Source organism: Schistocerca americana, chromosome 5 (genome assembly GCF_021461395.2).
Source record: "Schistocerca americana isolate TAMUIC-IGC-003095 chromosome 5, iqSchAmer2.1, whole genome shotgun sequence".
In the NCBI taxonomy this organism is placed as follows: domain Eukaryota; kingdom Metazoa; phylum Arthropoda; class Insecta; order Orthoptera; family Acrididae; genus Schistocerca; species Schistocerca americana.
In genome coordinates, this window is record NC_060123.1 from 409081281 (window position 1) to 409102030 (window position 20750).

The 20750-nt window shown below is 39.5% G+C and overlaps 1 protein-coding gene across 1 annotated transcript in view; it reads right to left on the reverse strand.

Annotated features, from left to right (window-relative positions):
• LOC124615645 (non-lysosomal glucosylceramidase) overlaps nt 1-20750 on the reverse strand; it is a 260067-nt gene that overhangs the window by 90108 nt on the left and 149209 nt on the right. Inside the window, exons 9-11 of the mRNA XM_047143656.1 lie at nt 18004-18129; nt 10126-10242; nt 2514-2758 (exon numbers count right to left, since the gene is read on the reverse strand). Coding sequence (XP_046999612.1) covers nt 2514-2758; nt 10126-10242; nt 18004-18129 — 488 coding nt within the window. The remainder of the gene's footprint in view (nt 1-2513; nt 2759-10125; nt 10243-18003; nt 18130-20750) is intronic.

Here is a 20750-nt window from a genome sequence, read left to right on the forward strand (position 1 = left end):
AGTTTTTGCTCCTGGAGCACTCGAATTGGTAACAGAGCCAATTGCACACTACTCGGTGCAACGTACAACCATTACATAACAGACGATTTTCAAGTTAAGGTGGTTAATCCCATTCTTCTACACATGCTTGTCAAAGATTAATGTACAGTCTTTTTTCAGTTCAATGAACATTCATGTGAAAGAAATTCCCATGAAAATTTAAGCTTATGCACAGCAACTGTGCATTCTCAATAAATTTTAGAAATGATTGTGCATCTATCTCCAGACCTTGCTCAAAGACCTTCTTTTAAGGTGAGTTGGAAGTGAGCGAGTACCACAATACCTAATCCAACAACAGAAGTGTCCTCATCTGGAGTGCTGTGAACTGATCGTAAGTTAATTTTTGTGTGTCAAAGCCCTGGAGAAGGATGTCGTTGAGATTTCATGAAGGCTGCAAAGATCCATCCTATATACTAATCCATGACCACCTACTGTGACCCTGTCACAGGCATTTCCTATCCAATAAAATACAGACTAAATATGAAAAAGCCATATTATACACCAGCTGTGTTTCAATTACTGTATTATCTAAACAGCAACTAACTCAAATCATGCAGTTGCTAAACATCCTGCACACCTCAACATCAACTTCAATAGCTGCTTGAATACCTGTGTGCCATCTGATCTGTCACCCTCCCCGTCCCCATCCCCCGAATATGAGCTCTCTGAAATATGTAGATAGGAATTTTAACTCATCATCTAACATATTTTCTGTCCTCACAAACCCCTCAACCAGAAACTTATATATGAGCACCAACACCCTCACATCTCCCTCCTGTCATTTTCCAAACCATTAACTTATTTTTTTCTTCACAGTCCTCTTCCCCTCCTCCCCTTCTCTCTCTCTCCATTTGCTCCCCCCTCCTTCTCTCCTTCTCTCCCTCCCCCCTGTCATCTCTCTCTCTCTCTCTCTCTCTCTCTCTCTCTCTCTCTCTCTCTCTCTCTCTCTCTCACCCTCCCTCTCTTCCTCTAATCCATACATCTTACCCCTTCCTAGCTCCTTTACTCCTCATGTGTGTGTGTGTGTGTGTGTGTGTGTGTGTGTGTGTGTGTGTGTCTGGACACACTCAACACCAGAGTAAGAGCACAAACTTGAAAGAACTTTATACCTCTAATTACTTAACTGTCTATGTGCCCCACATACATCAGCTAAGAATGAGTGCTTGACTTTCCTCATATTTTGTGTGTGGTTGCTATGCAGGAATTTCTGTTATTCAAAAATTCTTTGTCAGCATGTTCTGATCCTCAAGGTGATGAAGTCAATAATTAAGAAAGCCTCAGTGGTTTGTTCCAATGCTGCACAGCAAAATAATAATAATTACATAAAGAAGAAAAGTAACAGACATTAGAAGGTGGTTTTTATAAATGTCAGTATTCAGAATGAATTTGGCAGATCATCACACCATGCTTCATTCATACACATTATTTTCCTAATTTAAGACACAATTTCTTTGAAATAAAATAATGATGTACCAAGAAAAGTAAATAACTATTAGTGTTTGATCTGTGTCCTCACACAAAAATACAGGATGTTTAAAAAAAGTGTCCCATATTAGTACAGTAAACAGTACTGGTCAAAAAGTAGTGGTATAAGCATACATCAGGAAACAAATGCTTCATGCAATTTGGGCAACTTCACATGTCTCGAGAATGGTCAGTGCTCAGTGATGTACGCTGCCTTCCTGCTGATGTTCATTGCTCATAACTTATCAGTTGTGTTTGTATATGTTTATTGCTATGGCACTGACGCAGCTGTTTGACACACCACTTACAGCTTTCTGCTAAATCAGCTATTCTGTTTGTCACATTCTGATGTTGTGCTAGCATTAGAACAAGAATAATAAGTGTGAACAACGAAACCATGAAATGGAGTTCTATTACTCCTTGTGGAAAATGGGCAACAGCATTGACTGACAGGTATGTGTTATGTACACAAAACCACACCATCAACACTACACTACATCTGGGGACAAAAAGTTTTGTAGATTGTTCCAGTGACATGCAGACATGGAATCATTCACAACATGCACAAAGGATCACAGCAAATCTCCCACATATTGCGTGCCAGATACAGAGGAATGAGTACTGCCATGTGCACACATTACAAGAGCACGTGACCCACACCTCTGATGAACTACAAAGGCAGCCAGATGTGTTCCCATGACTTCATGATTCTTTGAGGAGGGAGGCTGACAGATGAGCAAGAGTAAGTGGTAACCATATCAAGTACCCTCAATAACCTCAACAGACAGACAACTATCACAGATCAGATTGGCCCATATCTCATGGAGAGTAGGCTTCTGGACACATGTTCAGAGGATCTTTTTCTAGTTTTGATCAGTACTTTTTCCTGTAAAAATAAGGGACACCTTCAAAAAAAAAAAAGGTCCTAGTATATATGTATGTGCATATTGTGTAAAGATCAGTTTAAGCAGCTGATTTCAAAATTGTGATACATCTAACAGTTTACTGACCTGGATCACCAATATCATGTGGAACTGTATCTTTTACTTTTCTTTTACTGGAATGTCCATCAAACAAGTGAGTGCGCACTGTATCTATCTCATTTTCAATAGCATCCAGCATGTTGTACTGAATAGTCTCCTGCAGTTTTGGCCACAATTTAGCCAGTGCAAATGAGGCATAAAAATGAACATCATAGGTATTATACATTCGATATTCATGTCCCTCCAAATATGCAAACTGACCATATTCTTTCCTAATAAAATACAAGATTGGTACAGAAAATTAATAAAGTTTTTAACTCTTGTTAGCAAGCAAGCTTGACATAAAACTGAAATCATGACACCAAATAACATGAAGTGACTGAAAACAGCAATGCACAAAGACCACTAAACACAGAAGGTTTAATAAATGTAAATTTCAGTCAGAAAGGGAAACCTCAGAACACTTTTCAAAGTGTATGTATTGATTTTAATAGTAGTTCACCAGTCAAACTGCCTGATTCATAAATAATTGTACTGCATGTGGGAGATGTTACTAAAACTTAATGCAAATTATATCAACAAAAATAATTGATGTTGGGAAATATAATATAATTGGATAGATGAAAAATCTTCTCACCAAATGGCAGCAGGAGGAAATACAGATAGAGTTATGGAAAAGTCACCCAAAACACCAAGTCAGGGAAGACTTATTGGCTGGAATGAGAAGGAAAGACAGACTGCTGATGTGTGTAACAGATGAGATTTGAAAACCTGAGAGCTTTAATCTGATGGAAGACAGAGTAATAAGCAATGCACAGATCACTGAAAAAGCACCATATATGAGTCAATACGAGCAGAAAGCTAACAATATAATTGTCCAATCTGACATTCGAAACATGCACTGAAATATTTTATACTGGAAGAATACGTTGAAAGAAAGACCCTATTAAAACCTCGGCTGATAAGACGCACTGTAAACATTTTTTTACAAACTGTTGCACCTTACCAAATTCTTTTCCTCTTCAGGCAGCTGCAGAATTGTACATCCCGCCAGAGTTATACCAAACAGTGCATGCGCAATATGGCAGGTGCACAGCCTTTGCTGATGGCATATTGATAAACAGATAACATAACTCAGCACAATCGGACATGCGGTAGTGAAAGTATTTGCAATGAGATAAAACTGAATTAATATTCATTGTGTTTAACACTTAATGTTAAGCAGTGTGCAAACCCGGTATTGCTTCATAAAAGCTGACCATGAACTGTATAAATGGAAGGCAGACTTACAAGAAGTAATAAATATGCACCAACATGTAACTCACAAAACTGTGAAAGAAAAATTATCTGGAAGATTTACTGAACAGGTGGTCACAAAGTCCCATTGCCTGCCGTTAACAACCAACATAAACTCCTAAACTGAAACAAACAACATGAACAACAGTTCTTTAGAAGAGATTTCTTGTGGCACAAGCCGTGTAGAGCTGCTCATAGGAGACAAAGCACCGTTACCAATGGAGATCTATGAGACTGGACCCTCCAAATCACAATAAGATGAACATTGCCAATTCCAAGTCGTCTTCAGCTTGGTTGTGCAAATTCAAGAAATCATACAGTACACAGAGTCATGAAACAGTGGAGTTTACTTCCTGTAAAAGTGTAGAAGAGATGCCATAAATCATAGCTAACATGATGAAGAGGGTTGCTGCTATCCCTGCATCTGCTGTGTCTAATGCTGAACATACAGAGCAAACCCCACTTTATCATTCTGAGGCGAAAAAAGACAAGAGTCTGTTGCGCACATCCACATACAAGGACAGTGATAAGTATGAGTGGATTACTGTTTCTGCAGGTTTTCATCTGTCTTCTGGGATCTCATGGTATATTATGACCAAAAATTTTAAAAAAAAGGGATGTTTACTATCAAATATATTATAACCTACCTACCACAATCTGGAAAAACAAGAAAGCATAATTTTTAAAATTACATTCAAAATGGTTTCTAACCAGTTGTAGAAAGTAATCCACTGTTCTTGTTGGACTTTTGGCCTGGACATAATGATAGCAGAATCTTTCAGAATGAGGATGAAAAGACTATTGATATAACTCACATTCCTCCCGAACAACCAACATCATTCTCAATAAAGATTTTTTTGACTGTAGCATGTATTCTATGAAAATTGTTGGATAATATAATTTCTGATAGCTCCATGTAATTTGAGATTTATCAGGAGAACAGTATTCTTAACTATCAGTCATTTGTGCAATGTAAGTTTGCTTTGGCACATCTTACGAGTTATTTGAAGTATGCTTGGTATACATTCTTACTCTAGGGAAATTCTGTCTAAATAAAACACATAACTACCATGACATGCCTGAAAGCATTAATTTTTCTTTTGTCAAGTGTGCCTTGTGTACGGAAAATTTATGTTTTCATCATCAAATGAGACTTCACTTTATTGTGACAACTATGGAGAATAAACAAGGAATTGTTTCATTATTACTAAAATATGTATTATGGAAAAATTACTAAAATATGCATTACGGAAAAATTATCACAAGCAGGAACTACTATAAAATGTTGTACATGTAACAAATATTACATTTCAATTGAAGTCATGGTTAATGGAAGTTGCCTGTAGTGTAACATCAAACACTGCATTGACCAGTCAGTTTGGCTGTCAATACAAACCGCCTCTTATTCAACACATTAAAGGTATGTGACATTTTTTGTATGGTTTAGATGCTTCAAATTCACTTGTGTCACTCCAGATATCGGCACTACATAATCTGTCATGGCTAATCATGCACCAGGCAGGAAGTGCTGCATGAAATGCTGCCATGAGCAGTTCCTTGTGTCATTTTAAAAAAATACTTGCAGTGTGTCTTAGCAGCTAAAATTTTGACAGTGCATTTCTTTTATTGTATTTGTCACAAATAAAAAATTTCAGGGTGGGTTGTGACATGTTGGATTGGACCATTCCTTTGTAAGTGCATCAAACATGGCAGAGAGAGAGAGAGAGAGAGAGAGAGAGAGAGAGAGAGAGAGAGAGAGAGAGAGAGAGAGGGGGGGGGGGCAATAATGGGTGGGGGGGGGGGGATGATGTAGAAAAATAAACGGCAATGACAAAAAGTTATAGTTACTAAGAAGAAATGCTGAGACCACAGAAATCAATGTAAATTTAGGTCATGTGAGCAGTGAGGACCAAGAACACGTAAGGCCAGTTCCCTCCCTCTAAGTTCTGAGATATTGGTTTCAGGAGAATGAATACAAATAGCATGTGTGGTGAAACAGGCAACTTGGTCCATCTGTCATGTAGAGCATCCTCTGCAACAGGATATTTTATGTTGCCAGTATACTCTCTCCGCCTATGCCCATTGATCCTAAATAACAACTTGGTGGTAGACATACCAGTGTAGAATGCCGAACAGTGTTTACATAACAGCTGGTACACGAAATGTATCATATCATAAGTTGCTATCCCTTTGCTAGCATATGGTTTGCCCATTACAGAGTTACAGAGCTGGTATTGGCGGCAGTAGGGTGGGCGCATCAATCATAAACAGTTCTTCGTGTGATTTTTAAAAAATACTTGCGCTGTGTCTTAGCATCTAAAATTTTAACAGTGCATTTCTTTTCCTGTATTTGTCTCTAATAAAAAATTTCCAGGGTGGGTTGTGACATATCGGATTGGACCATTCCATGGTGATCAGGCCAGTTTCTATAGCAGATAGCCTGGGTCATTATTGAATGTATTTATCAGCTACTTCAACAAGACTGTGACTTAATAAAACTGTGCCTTGAAATGAGGTCCATTCTGCCTCACTTTTTCACCACCATAACTAAAATCGCTTTCTGTGGTTCTCCTCCCCCTGCTAATCACGACAATAGATCCTATGCTCCTTCTGCATCCATTTGCCTATCCTATGGCATCTACCCCTGTGACCATCCATGCTGTAAGACTTCCCCCATGCACTTTTCAAGCACCACCTACACCAGACCTGCAATTGGCGAAACACATATCATTAAAGGGAGACACACCTGTGCAACAACACATCATGTATGAGCTGTTATGTAAATACTGTACAGCCTTCTATGGTATGACCACCAGCAAGTTATCAGTTAGGATGAACGGGCATATACAGAACATGTGTACTGGCAATACACAATATTCTGTCACAGATCACACCCTACAACTTGATAGTCATAACCGTGCTGCATACTGCACCACATGCTCTCTACTGACACCAGTTTCTCAAACCTCTGCAGGTGGGAACTGGGATTAAAAAATGTGCTCTGACCTCACCATCCACATGGCCTAAATTTACATTAATTTATATGGCCACAGCTTTCCTTTATCTTCCAACATGTATAGCCCTCCCCCCCCCCCCCCCCCCCCTCCCACTCATCCAGTCCCGCATGTCTATCAAGTATAAGGCACTTAGCTCCCCGCCCTTATTGACTCTTGCATGGTGTTTTCCAGTAATCTCTGTCTTGCTTATTATCATTATCTTCCACATTTCAGCTCTCAGCATTTTAAGTCCTGTCCACTGCAGACACCAACAAACAGTCTTTCCCTCTCATCCTGACTAGCAAGTCTCCCCTCACCTGCAGTTCTGGGGAGACACAGCTTTTATGTGCATTTTATTTTGCCACCAAAAGGTGAGTGGATTTCTCTCTCTCTCTCTAATTATGTTATATTCAGCTAAGATACAAAGCTTGTGCATAAATGCTCAAGATTAATGTTAGGTTCACATCCAAGATTCTAACCAAAGTGGTTCTCAATGATATGAACCAAGGAAAAAGTAAAACTCACTTGCAAATTAATCATTCAACGTCATAAAGATGTAAATATATACACAATACAGCAATTTAAATAGTTTCTATTCTTCTATAGTCACACAACATCAAATAAGAATAATTTTCATTGTTTATTGACAGTGATCCTACTACCACATTTAAGATGTGTAAATGGTGAAAATGACATAGAACTGCCACAAGGTGATAATACAGTATTAATGATATCTGTATGCAGCAGTTGGCTGCACAATCACAAGGTCTCTGCTGTTCAGAAACAAAGTTTTTTAATGTAAATCAACTGCTGTGACTAAATAAGCAGATTTAATTAAACAATGTAATAAAAGCTGGATGCACAATGCATTAAACTGAATACAGAGTAATTAAATATCACAGCATGTTGTGTTAATTCACATGGGATATGTACAAAACATGACTGCCCAAATTACCACTAACTTATAAAACAGCTGTAGAAGAAATGTAGTACAACTTAGGAAGACAACAATACAAGATTGAAGCCCATTCCATAAAGTGAAGAAAAAAAGAAGAATAATTTTGGGCAGTTGAGGGCATATTCACTCACACGGACTTGTATCTGCAAGCTGATAGTTGTCACCATCCAGCTCAGCATGAAGTAGTACTTCATACCTTGGTTCACAAGGCCCACATTATCTCAGACCCGGAAAGTTTAGCAGCTGAGCTATCACATCTCGAAGTCACCTTTCATCAGAATGGTTATAGTGAGAGGCAGATCAAACGTGTTGTGTGGTATCAGCATTCTGTGCGACAGGTGAGTGAAGACAGCAACGAAATGGCACATAAGCCTACGGCCTTTTTGCCTTACGCAGGAAGCATTTCCAACAGGATTGGCTGTATTTTGTGGAAATATGATGCCAAATGTGTTTTTCGACCACCTTCTAAGATTAAGGGCCTGTTGGCATCTGTAAAAGATGATCTTGGTTTGCGTAAGGCTGGTGTCTATCGTATTCCCTGCAATTGTGGCATGTCATATATTGGTCAGACAATCAGGACTGTAGAAGACTGGTGTATTGAACATAAGTGTCACACACGCTTACAACAGCCGAGCAAATCCGCTATTGCAGAACATTGCCTTGTCACCGGTCATCCTATGGAATACAACAACACGGAGATTTTGGCTTGCACGTACAGCTATTGGGATAGTGTTATTAAGGAAGCTGTTGAAATCAAACTATCAAGCAACCTTATAAACAGAGATGGTGGATTTTGTTTAAATGCTGCTTGGAATCTGGCTCTATCTGTCATCAAAAACCAGAGGGACAGAATTAGTGCTACCTCACCTGTTCATTAATAGTCACTATCGATATTTCTGATGTTGGTTATCTTTGGTTGTGTGTTGACTTTGCGGTTACTTGTTCTGTGTGTGGTATCTTCCTTGTTTCTCCTCCGTGAACCGATGTATTAAATTCCCTTGCACATTGCATCCTCCTTGCAGTTGTGCCTTGAGAATGGTAGGGTGTGCTCCTGTCGAAATATCAGCGGTGGTTGACAACGTCACCCCTAAGTTATTTGAACATATCTGGGAATTTTCAATTTCTTTGTATGGTATATATCAATAATCTCTTAAGAGATTTTTGCAGAACTCCATTCTGAACCCCCTTAAGTAAATACAATGGAGCCTCTTTTGAAAGTCCATTCTTTTCTGGACATTTTCAGAAAGAAATAATTGAATTTAAGGGCTAATGATTTCACTCTAATATCATGTGTCTTGCAGTTACTGTCAAAATGGAGTTTAATACCATTTGCCTTATGAAGTTTATTTGATCCATGACTAATGATGTTCCCAACAAAACATTTTCATTATATTCTTGGAAATTCTAGGTAGTACATGGTTATTGCTATTTTGATGGTGAAAGAACTTTTGCAATTTTCTGTAGTGCATCATTAAGTACTTAGAGGAGATAACCCTGTACATTAAATAAAGCCCCCCTCCCTGGCACAATATATTTTGACCACAGATATTACCCAAAATTACTAGACAAGTAAAAAAAAACATTCATAAGGAATGTGATCAGCAACCTTATCTTCCATTCTACCTGTTATTTTAGCTTTTCTACATTTCTGACACAATGAAGTTGTGAGCAGGCCACAACACAACCCTGAATCATGCAAATATTAAGACTATTCATTTCCCATGAGAGATGACTGCCTAGTTTTGAGTTCCAATCCAGCACACAGTTTTGAGCTACAGTGAAGTTGCTTTTCCAGGTATAGGCCAGACTTCATATAAAATCAAAAACATAAAGTATTTATATTACTAAAACACTATCCGGAACACAAAACTCAGTACCAGTTGCAGCACAGAATCAACAAAAATGCTATTTTCAATATTTCACATGATTACTGGCCTACTTTAAAAATTTAAAATGCTATCATTACCTATTCATTTCTTTTCTGTTAAAAGTTTCAAACAATAACACAAGTACTACAGTAAAAAACAGCGTGAGTGTCTCTCAAGGCACTGCAAATGACACACCAGGAAATACAAGGACTTCCCTCATCCGGTATTTGAGAATGCGAGCACTTAATGATTTTCAACAAAATTAACACACAATATCAAACCTTTCCTAAAATTTTTTGCACTTACATGTTTCAAGACAAATATTTAACACCTTAACTGATCTGTAAATTAATGACATCTGAAGCTGTTCTACACATGGAAGTACAATTCTTAAAGGAATCAGCAGTTAATTGGTACTACAATGAAACATAACCATTAAACTGACACACAAATTTAGGAAGAAAGTAACATTCTATGAGAACAGATTTTACTGTATAACTGAATGACTAGCTAAAGCTTACCTAGGATCTTTTGGGTACTTGCTGTCTGTAAAATCCATGTCCAACCAGACAGATCCTCCATCTGATACATAATATAGTTCATTAAACAATGCACTTTTGTACCAATCAGGCAGATTTCTGAAACAGAAACATATCGTAATTTGAAAAAGTGAAATCAGAGGCTTGTTATGATTTTGGACAAGTAGTACTCATGCTAAAGAATGTAATCAAACGAATATTTAGTGCAGCAGTAACATCACTAGTGAAGACTTGTACAATTAATGTGTATTATTTTCAATTATTAGACTAGAAAATCAGTGACGAAACAGTTGCTGGACCACTGAAAAGGCAGCACTCATGACTTCTCCAGTGAGAGAGAAAAAGAGAGAGAGAGAGAGAGAGAGAGAGAGAGAGAGAGAGAGAGAGAGAGAGAGAGAGAGAGAGTGGCATGGATCTCTGGATTATTTGTGTGGTTTTTTATTCTTATTTTTCTGTTTTTCTAGGTTTTTTGTTCAGTTTTGTTACTAGGGATTCTTGGTATCCATTATTATTTGCTATCTAAATAATTATATGCAGCTCCTTATTATAGTTATGTTTGTCAGCTGGCATTGTGTTTAATCTGTTGATCATAAATCTGAGGCAGATTCTTCTTGGGCCTGTGGGTGCTTAGATGAGTGATGTAATCTTGTGTCTGTTGTTGTGTTTTTCCTGTTTTCTTTGAGATGGATATATCTAGCAACCTTATGTTTTTGTGTAATGTGTGTATCTCTGCATGTAGTTGTTCTATTTTATTTTCTGGTTCATCTACCAAGCAGAGGATGTCATCCATGTAACCCCACCAATAAAGTATATTGAATTTTTCTGGTACTATTTTCTGGAAAATTATTTCTTCTATTTTGTTGATGAAGATATTTGCAAATTTTTCTGAAATTGGAGATCCCATATGCAATCCTTCTTCTCATAAGTAGAACTGAATTTAAGGTAATTTTAGTCAGTGATGAGGTGTGACAGGGTACTTATCTCTGTTATGTACTTTGTGGTAACTAATTGTAAGTGTCTAAGTCTTGTTCTATTATCTTGATTACTTCTTTGACTGGAATTGTGGGCTACATGTTTTTCACATCAAATGAGACCAACATAACTGCATATGAAATATATAAGTCTTTTATGTGGTTTAGTAGTTCTTCTGTGTTTTGCACTGTTCTGTCATTTTTGTTTTATATTGTTGAAAGACTGGATGAATTATGCTTCTGTTATCCTGATAGTGCCCACCATTGCGGGAGTTGGATTACTGGTTTTGGAAAGAGCAGACATGTAGTTCGAGTGCTTAGGGGAGTTGCCAACATGGATAGCATAACTGACAAGCTGTTGTTTGCACTTGATTCACAATGGACGGACCCCAGCTTCACAAGTAAAATGTTCACAGGGCTAGTTAGAGAGGCTTCTGTTGCAAGTCGAACCCAATATCTACAATGCTGAGGGGATGTTGAACTGTATGCCAGACTCCGATAATTGAGGTGGGATTCTACTGGGGCTTTATGAAACTGCAGAAGTCTAGTGCGATGTGCACCCCAGCTGGTGTAACTCAGGCAGTGTAGTGTATTAAGGTGCAGCCTGCACTTGCCCTAAAGCTGGTGAAAATGGGAAATCCATGTCGACCGAGAATCAAAGACCAGTCCTAAAAAGCGATTAGTCTCCACTACACTGTGTAGTTGGTCATTGAGATAAAGTTCTGGTTGTGGGTGAATGGTACAATATCAAAAGAAGTGCACAATGTGAGTCTTGGCAGCAGAAAATTGAAAGCCAAGGGTGAGGGTCCATGCCTGCGCCTTTCATGTGGCACCCTGCAGCCGACATTCATCGACACCTACACTAAAGGCAGAACAGTATAGACGAAAGTCGTCAGCATACAAGGAGGGTGATACTGAGAAACCCACAACTGCTGCTAGACCATTGATGGCTACTAGAAAGTGAGGGACACTCCAGGCAGAGCCCTGAGGAAACCTGTTCACTTGGATTTGGGGGTACTGTGGGAAGCATCAACTCTAACCCGGAATGTACAGTGAAACAGGAAGTTCTGGATGAAAATCAGGAGCAGACCTTGGAGACCCCACTCATGTAATGTAGCACGTGGTATGTTCACATGTGGTGTCATAAACCTTTTGCAGGTTCAAAAAGACAGCTATAAGGTGTCGACGTTGGACAAAAGTTGTTCAGAAGGCAGACTCCAGGTAAGCCAGATTATCAGTAGTGGAATGATCTTGGTGAAAACCACCCTGAGACAGAGCCAGAAGACTCCAAGACTCAAGAAGTCAACACGGCTACCAGCTCACCATTCATTCAAGCAACTTACAAAAAACATTGGTGAGACTTATTGGGTGATAACTTGTCCATCTCTAGAGGGTGCTTACCTGGTTTAGTACTGGGCCAATGGCGCTTTCTCATCACTGCGATGGGAACTCGCTCTCCCTCCAGATGCAGTTAAAGATGACAAGGATATGATGTTGACAGTCCACCAGTAGGTGCTTATCATTTGATTGTAGATACAGTCTGGCTCTGGGGCTGTATTGTGGCAGTTGGCAAGGACACTGAAGGGAGCATTATATGGCTCTAGGTGACATGTAGAAAAAGATAATTGCTTTCACTCCAACCACTGTTTTAGCACATGAAAGGCATGTTGATAATTCGCAGACACTGATGCTTAAGCATAGCACACAGTAAAATGTTTGGTGACTGCATCTGGGTCACTGCAGACAGTGGCATTCAAGGTAATACCAGATACACCTGCATAGAGATGTCTGTCTAAGGAGAGGCACATGATCCAATGATTGAAACATAGCATTCCAAGAATTCTTGCTTCTGACTTTTTATTAGGTGGCGCCCTAGGGATGGAGCCACTTAAAGGTCATGAGGTGCTCCATCGATGGGTGCTACTTATGGTGTATTTGCAAGGTCTTTAGCATGGGTCCACCCCACAAAGGGTTATGGGCATTGAAATCACCATGGTGCCACACACTCTGAATGAGGGCTGTCCCCATGGGTGCCACCCAGCCTCAGCAATGGCTACCTGGCCAGTAATTTGTTGCTTGGAGTCCCTGGGCCCAGGCACAATGTGCATGTATTCCTTGGCAAGCATGTGAAGTTTTCAGCTCAGGCATTAACAGTGTGATCCCTGTGTGGTCAGGGGACTACCACCATGCAGGTACTCAATGATCTCCCACAACAGGATGGTTACCATGCTGGGTTTTGTGTCTATTACTGTATGAAATGGGAGGACGCACAGACGGAAAGGCCAAAGGTGGAGCACGCACTACATTGGGTGACCTGCCTTGCAAAATCCACACTTTTGGAGAATTTTGAAAATTGTTGGCAGGTCAAAACCAATAATGGGTACAGAGTTTTTATTTGATGAAAAGTTGTACAATATGCCAGAAGTGGAAACTCTAGGTCGAGTCATAAACTGGGTCCAAGCCGAGTCAGCACCAAGAAAACCATTCGATGGAGAGGCAGAGGGAGAAAGGGATAGGAGAAGTATAGGCACGTAGCGTGGAAAGGAAATAATGGTGCAGAGGCTGGGGGCCCATGGTAGCCAAGCACATACTCACAAAAGAGTTGTGAGCGCGCTGGAGGTGATCCAGTAGTTTATTGATAGGTTTGTGGAGGTATGTGGCATAGTTTGTTGATAGGTTTGTGGAGGTATGTGGCATTAGATGTCTATGTACAAGTCATGTAATTTGCGTAATAATGGACCACTCACGTAGCACGTGGACATTCAACCAGCTTCACTGTTTTTGAGGTACTCATTCGCAGGCTCTGTGTAATAATAATCTGATCTTCATCACTGTCGCTTATCTCACTGGATTTTCCCATTTGCAGACCATATCTTCGTTAGTGTGATTCCCTGTTCGTATCTGCTCTGCTTACATAGGTTTTTTATCGCAGAACATGTCCGCAATGCCACAAGGCGGTATCCAACGTCGCAGTAGGCAGTGGTCATCATATTTAGGCTTATCAGTGTACAATCACTGATAATGATGGATTACTTGTCCAGCTCTCCAACTGTCCTTAATTTTTATTTACACATCTGGCAGAAAAAATTTTAATACTATTCTGCTAACACAGACCCTCCATTGCAGCTGGATTATAATAATTTTTTATATTTATAGTATATGAACTTTGAAACTCAAATATCAATATCAAACAGCAGTTCTATGCAATCTCAAAAATTCTAGAGAAAATCAACTTTGAAACTATCCCAGCAACTTCAGTTCAGTAATTCATGGCTCATTTTGCTGATAGGCCACATGGCTCTGTGATAGAATGCTCACTAGCAATATGGTCCATCCAGGTTAGATTCCCACTTGATGCAAATGTTTTACCAATGGTGCATGTTCTACAAGCATTTCTGTGAAGTGTAAAATACGTACACACAGATGAAAAAGGGAATGGTAATTGTTGATTCACATTTCATTTCAGTCAGTCTTTTCTCACTCTTTTTTTCCCCAGATCTAAAACTTACATCATTAAAATATAAAATTCATGAAGTATATCCTAGCTGACACATATCTGTCATTTTTTTATGAAAAATATATGTCTTCTAATTTTTAATTACATATTACAGAAAAAATATAAATTCTAAATACCATTCTGTTATATGAGATTGTTAATAAAGATTGTTTTTTAGCTAAACATTTCAGATTTTTTACTTTTATTTTTACATATTTTATGCTTCTTGGCAATGCCAGTAGAACATGCACCATTATTAAAAAGTTGCATTGGCAGGATATTTAACATAGGCAACTTATGTTGCAGATGAACCTTCTACAATGGAACCATGAGGCTCCATCTGAGCCGTGGCGGCTCGGGTTTGATCTATTGAATGTACCGCATATAATATTATCGCTGTATCGTGGAGGAAAGAGAGAAGTGGCGCCCCCTCGTGGTGGAAGTCGGTGAGGCACCTGTGACAGTTGAGTGGTTGGATTTTGGAGGGCAAGCAGAAACAGTGAGATAGGCAGTAGTGCGCGAAGAGTGAAGTCGTGTCTGCCGACGCCGTGTGTGGTGGCAAGAGGAAAGTTTGCCACGTTACCTGATTGTGTTTGGGCGTTCGCGGCGGACTTGGTGGGTGGAGGCGCCGATGCTGTCGCGAACATGCTGCTTCCTTGTCTCTGATGGATTTACAGTTTGCTTCTAGTGACTACATTCTCGTCTCTATGGCTCTGTGACTGATGTGATGCCATTGCGAGCACAGTTGGTTTGGATATAAGCAGCACTTTGTTCTCAGTGTCCATCGTTCTGGCGATTACTGAGTGTGCTTGCCGTTGTGGTGTATTTATTGAGCACTGTGCTTTGGACGCTTGACCTTACTATTAGGAGTCCATTGCGCAAGGCTGCGTTTATCCTGTGAGGACTTGTGCTCTGCATTTAAAAACTTTGTTGTTGTCAGTCACTGAATTGCTCAAATGCATTCATACTTCTCTGCTTAAGTGTTATTGTTTCACGCCACTCTGAATGGGAAAATGATAAAGGGCGTGCGTTTATTGTAATGAACCGATGTCTGTTTCTGATTAATGTTTCCCTGTGACACTGAGTGTTAATCTTGTAACGGACACTGTTTGAGATATTTTAATCAGTGTGTTGCAGGACATATCCTATTTGTGCCTCGCAAGTGGAGAGCGGAGGCGGTTTATTGGCCAGGATGATGTGTTGGTAGATCCATTTCATGAGTCCAGGCCAGTCACCTGGAGATTTAGAAGTTGTATGTTGTGTTAAATTAATACTCCTTATTTTAAGCGTAGTGTGCTCATGCAGGAAATTTATTTGGTTTTGCGCAGACTGTGCGGTATGTTTAGATGACTCTGAATTCAGTGTGTTAAGTGGTGTCCTCTGAGGTGCTGGAAGTTGTGGATAGATGTTTTGGACACGTTGTATATGCAAATAACTTAAGTCCTTATTACGTTGCTGAGTTGCTTGCCCTTTGTGTCACAGGTGGTGCTAATTTCATTAATTTTGCCACTGGTCTTCGCAGAGGCTGCGGGAGGAACCGACCCACTGTGGCAATCAGTTACATAGTCGCGCCCACCCACCATAGCAGGCATTGTTTACTACCCCGACGCCTGCCTGTACTTGGTGGCAGGAGCGTGTTGACTGGTTTCTTACGGCTTGCAGTCTGGGAAACCGTGCCTTTGGTGTACACGTGGAAGACTTATGTGTTGCTTCCAGTACCCCAGAGTGGCTCTATGTGGGTAATGAGAACGACTTATGTTGTTGGTGGCTCAGGCCGAAAGTGGTTCATTTGCTAAACAGAAGGTGTATATGCATTTCTTTCCCATAATTCTGTAAACATGTTTAGGTGGTTGTGTTTTTAAGTCAACTGAATTGTTGTTCAGAGGTTACTATGTATAGCCATTAACTTAAGCAGGCATTTAATAGTAAGGAAGTGTATTGAATTCTGGTTTCAAGTTGTGTTGATTATGTGGGGAAATTGCCTTGAACAGACATTTAATTAATTAGTAAACAACTGAATGCTATTTGTGAGTTGAAGTTTATTGTGTTCCTAAACATATTAACGATTATTTTTAGTTGTTCACTTATGCAGTTAGGGGATTTACAAGGCCTGTTGTGTTGTTTCCTTTTAAAAGTATTATCAATGTTATTAATAAAGAAGTGTGTTGTAAAAAAATAAACAGTGAATGAAGTGCCTCAAATCCCTTTGGTCCACACCTTCCGTCATTCACCCTTGGGTGGTATTAACAAACCGTGAAAGCCCATTTCACCATCGACAAAATTGGCTGTTGTACAGGGTGGTTATAATTGAAATTTTGCCACTTGAGAGGGAACCCTTGAATAACAAGTAGTCGTAAGACAATGAAACTTTGTGGAAACATTTGCATGGTTGGTGGTAGAGTAATAATGAATAAACCATTGAAAGAAACATATTTTAATTTTCACACAAGAGGGTAACAATAGTTAACGGGGTACCATATTCATGTTGAAGGTTACAAACAATGCTCAATGTGATGACCATCTGCATCCTCAACAGCCTGGATACCATTCCACAACTGTTCGCAGCACTTTTCGAATGGTGGGTCATGGGATGGTCAGCTGTTGTGCACTGTTTGAAGATCACATACTGAGTCCAGCCTTCTCAGCCATGCCAACGGTAACTTCTTCAACAATTTTTGATGCATTGGCTGTCAGCGTCTCCCCAGTCATCAGTAAATTCGAACTCCAAATCATGTTCTTCAAGCCCAGTGTGCAAAGAGTACCTCTCCACATGCCTTTAATGCATCGATACTCAGGGAGAGCAGCAGCACTATTGCTGTTGTTTAAATAACACAGCTTTACCAGTAAAGCCTTGCTCACCTTGTACAGACCCACGCTGACTGGCTGCAACTGTAATGCACACTGATGCTTGTGTTTCAATCCTATGTCACTGTACCAGTACCAGTGCCTAATGGTAACTCATGACAATAACACTACCAACAATGCAAATCCTGCAGTGCACAGCCTGCGCATCATTCCTATAAAGTTGGGTACCCATGTGGTAACCAGTTTTCTGTCTACACTGTTAATGTGAAAGTGATGGTAACCATTTTTATGCGCTATTTATAATGTCACTACATGCAACAGCAAGCCGCGTGTTTGAGCATTTTAAGCGTTTTATTCATTTCAGTACCTTTACTGTGATTGCAGTTATTGGAACATGTCACCCCCACAATAAATGTGAGCTAAATTTCATTTTCTCAGTCAGTTCTGGCACACACGAACACGAAAGCATCAATTGTGATGTACAGAATTGCTTCACAGACCCAGATTTTCAGAAGCATCAGACTACTTACATAGCGAGATAAAACAGATGATCATGATCAGTGTGGAAACAGTATATTATCTACTTACAAATCTGAAAGGACTGGTTTCTGCCATACTTCAATTTCATTTTCCCAGCATTTATAATTATCAAATAAGTATGAACACATTGAAGGTGCTGCATTTCCTTCTTTGCCAAAATATTTTGTGTAGTACCTGTGGCAAAAATTTCATGTTAATAACTCAGTAACAAATATTAAAGTAAAAGGACAGAAACAGTTAGATGAAAAACAACAAATGGAATGGCAAAGAGAGGGGAGAAAAGTGCACAACAGCATCCAAATAAGGTCAAAGTATTTTAAAAAAAAAACCATAAGGGTTGTAAAACAAGGGGCTAAATATAAATGGAATGTAAACTAATCAAGAGAGACACAATGTGTTAAGCACGAGATAAACTTATACAGAAGCAAATAGCTAATCAGTCTCTATGATACAGTTGCTGAATTACAGGTTTAGTGGGTTTCCTATTGTATTGCAGAAATTTACTCACAACATGAGAAAGTCAGAAACAAGTGCAAACAAACAGAATGACTGCCCAACACCGACATGAACTAAACCATCGAACACACAATACTGAAGGTCATAACTGCTGATCCTATTACCATGGCAAGTTGCCAATACAAAATCCAGAGTGCTTGCACTAACAACATCACGTCTACCTACAAAACTTGAAACTCAATAATACCAGCCTTCGTGTCCAGATTCCACTTGTGTAGTAAATGATTCTAAGAGATCTAAACTGTGTAATTTTGACTGTGGATTTATAACAACTTGATGTGGAAAAGCTTAATGAAATAAATTTTATCTTTAGAATGTCAAAATCCCCCCATGAATGACGAACCTCGGTACTGGCGAGGAGGTTTGCATGCGTCAGTGATACAGATAGCCATACTATAGGTTCAACCACAACAGAGAGGTATTTGTCCAGAGACCAGACAACTGTATGGTTCTGAATAAGGCAAGGACAATAGTGTGGGTGTGACTGACTAATCTCGCCTTGTAACATCTACCAAAATAGCCTTGATATGCTGCTTCAGGGAGAGCATAAGGGAACAATTGACAGGAATGGGGGAAAGAAATACAGTAAAAGAAGAATGGGTAGCTCTGAGGGATGAAGTAGTGAAGGCAGCAGACGATCAAGTAGGTAAAAAGACAAGGGCTAATAGAAATCCTTGGGCAACAGAAGAAATATTGAATTTAATTGATGAAAGGAGAAAATATAAAAATGCAGTTAAATGAAGCAGGCAAAAAGGAATACAAACGTCTCAAAAATGAGATTGACAGGAAGTGCAAAATGGCTAAGCAGCGATGGCTAGAGGACAAATGTAAGGATGTAGAGGCTTGTCTCACTAGGGGTAAGATAGATACTGCCTACAGGAAAATTAAAGAGACTTTCGGAGAGAAGAGAACCACTTTTATGAATATCAAGAGCTCAGATGGCAACCCAGTTCTAAGCAAAGAAGGGAAGGCAGAAAGGTGGAAGGAGTATATAGAGGGTTTATACAAGGGCGATGTACTTGAGGACAATATTATGGAAATGGAAGAGGATGTAGATGAAGATGAATTGGGAGATAAGATACTGCGTGAAGAGTTTGACAGAGCACTGAAAGACCTGAGTCGAAACAAGGCCCTGGGAGTAGACAACATTCCATTAGAACTACTGATGGCCTTGGGGGCCAGTCATGACAAAACTCTACCATCTGGTGAGCAAGATGTATGAGACAGGCGAAATACCCACAGACTTCAAGAAGAATATAATAATTCCAATCCCCAACAAAGCAGGTGTTGACAGATGTGAAAATTACCGAACTATCAGTTTAATAAGTCACAGCTGCAAAATACTAACGCGAATTCTTTACAGACGAATGGAAAAACTGGTAGAAGTGGACCTCGGGGAAGATCAGTTTAGATTCCATAGAAATGTTGGAACACGTGAGGCAATACTAACCTTACGACTTATCTTAGAAGAAAGATTAAGAAAAGGCAAACCTACGTTTCTAGCATTTGTAGACTTAGAGAAAGCTTTTGACAACGTTAACTGGAATACTCTCTTTCAAATTCTGAAGGTGGCAGGGGTAAAATACAAGGAGCGAAAGGCTATTTACAATTTGTACAGAAACCAGATGGCAGTTATAAGAGTCGAGGGGCATGAAAGGGAAGCAGTGGTTGGGAAAGGAGTGAGACAGGGTTGTAGCCTCTCCCCAATGTTATTCAATCTGTATATTGAGCAAGCAGTAAAGGAAACAAAAGAAAAATCGGAGTAGGTATTAAAATTCATGGAGAAGAAGTAAAAACTTTGAGGTTCGCCGATGACATTGTAATTCTGTCAGAGACAACAAAGGACTTGGAAGAGCAGTTGAACGGAATGGACAGTGTCTTGAAAGGAGGATTTAAGATGAACATCAACAAAAGCAAAACAAGGATAATGGAATGTAGTCAAATTAAATCGGGTGATGCTGAGGGGATTAGATTAGGAAATGAGACACTTAAAGTAGTAAAGGAGTTTTGCTATTTAGGGAGTAAAATAACTGATGATGGTCGAAGTAGAGAGGATATAAAATGAAGACTGGCAATGGCAAGGAAATCGTTTCTGAAGAAGAGAAATTTGTTAACATCGAGTATAGATTTAAGTGTCAGGAAGTCATTTCTGAAAGTATTTGTATGGAGTGTAGCCATGTATGAAAGTGAAACATGGACGATAACTAGTTTGGACAAGAAGAGAATAGAAGCTTTCTATGTGGTGCTACAGAAGAATGCTGAAGATAAGGTGGGTAGAT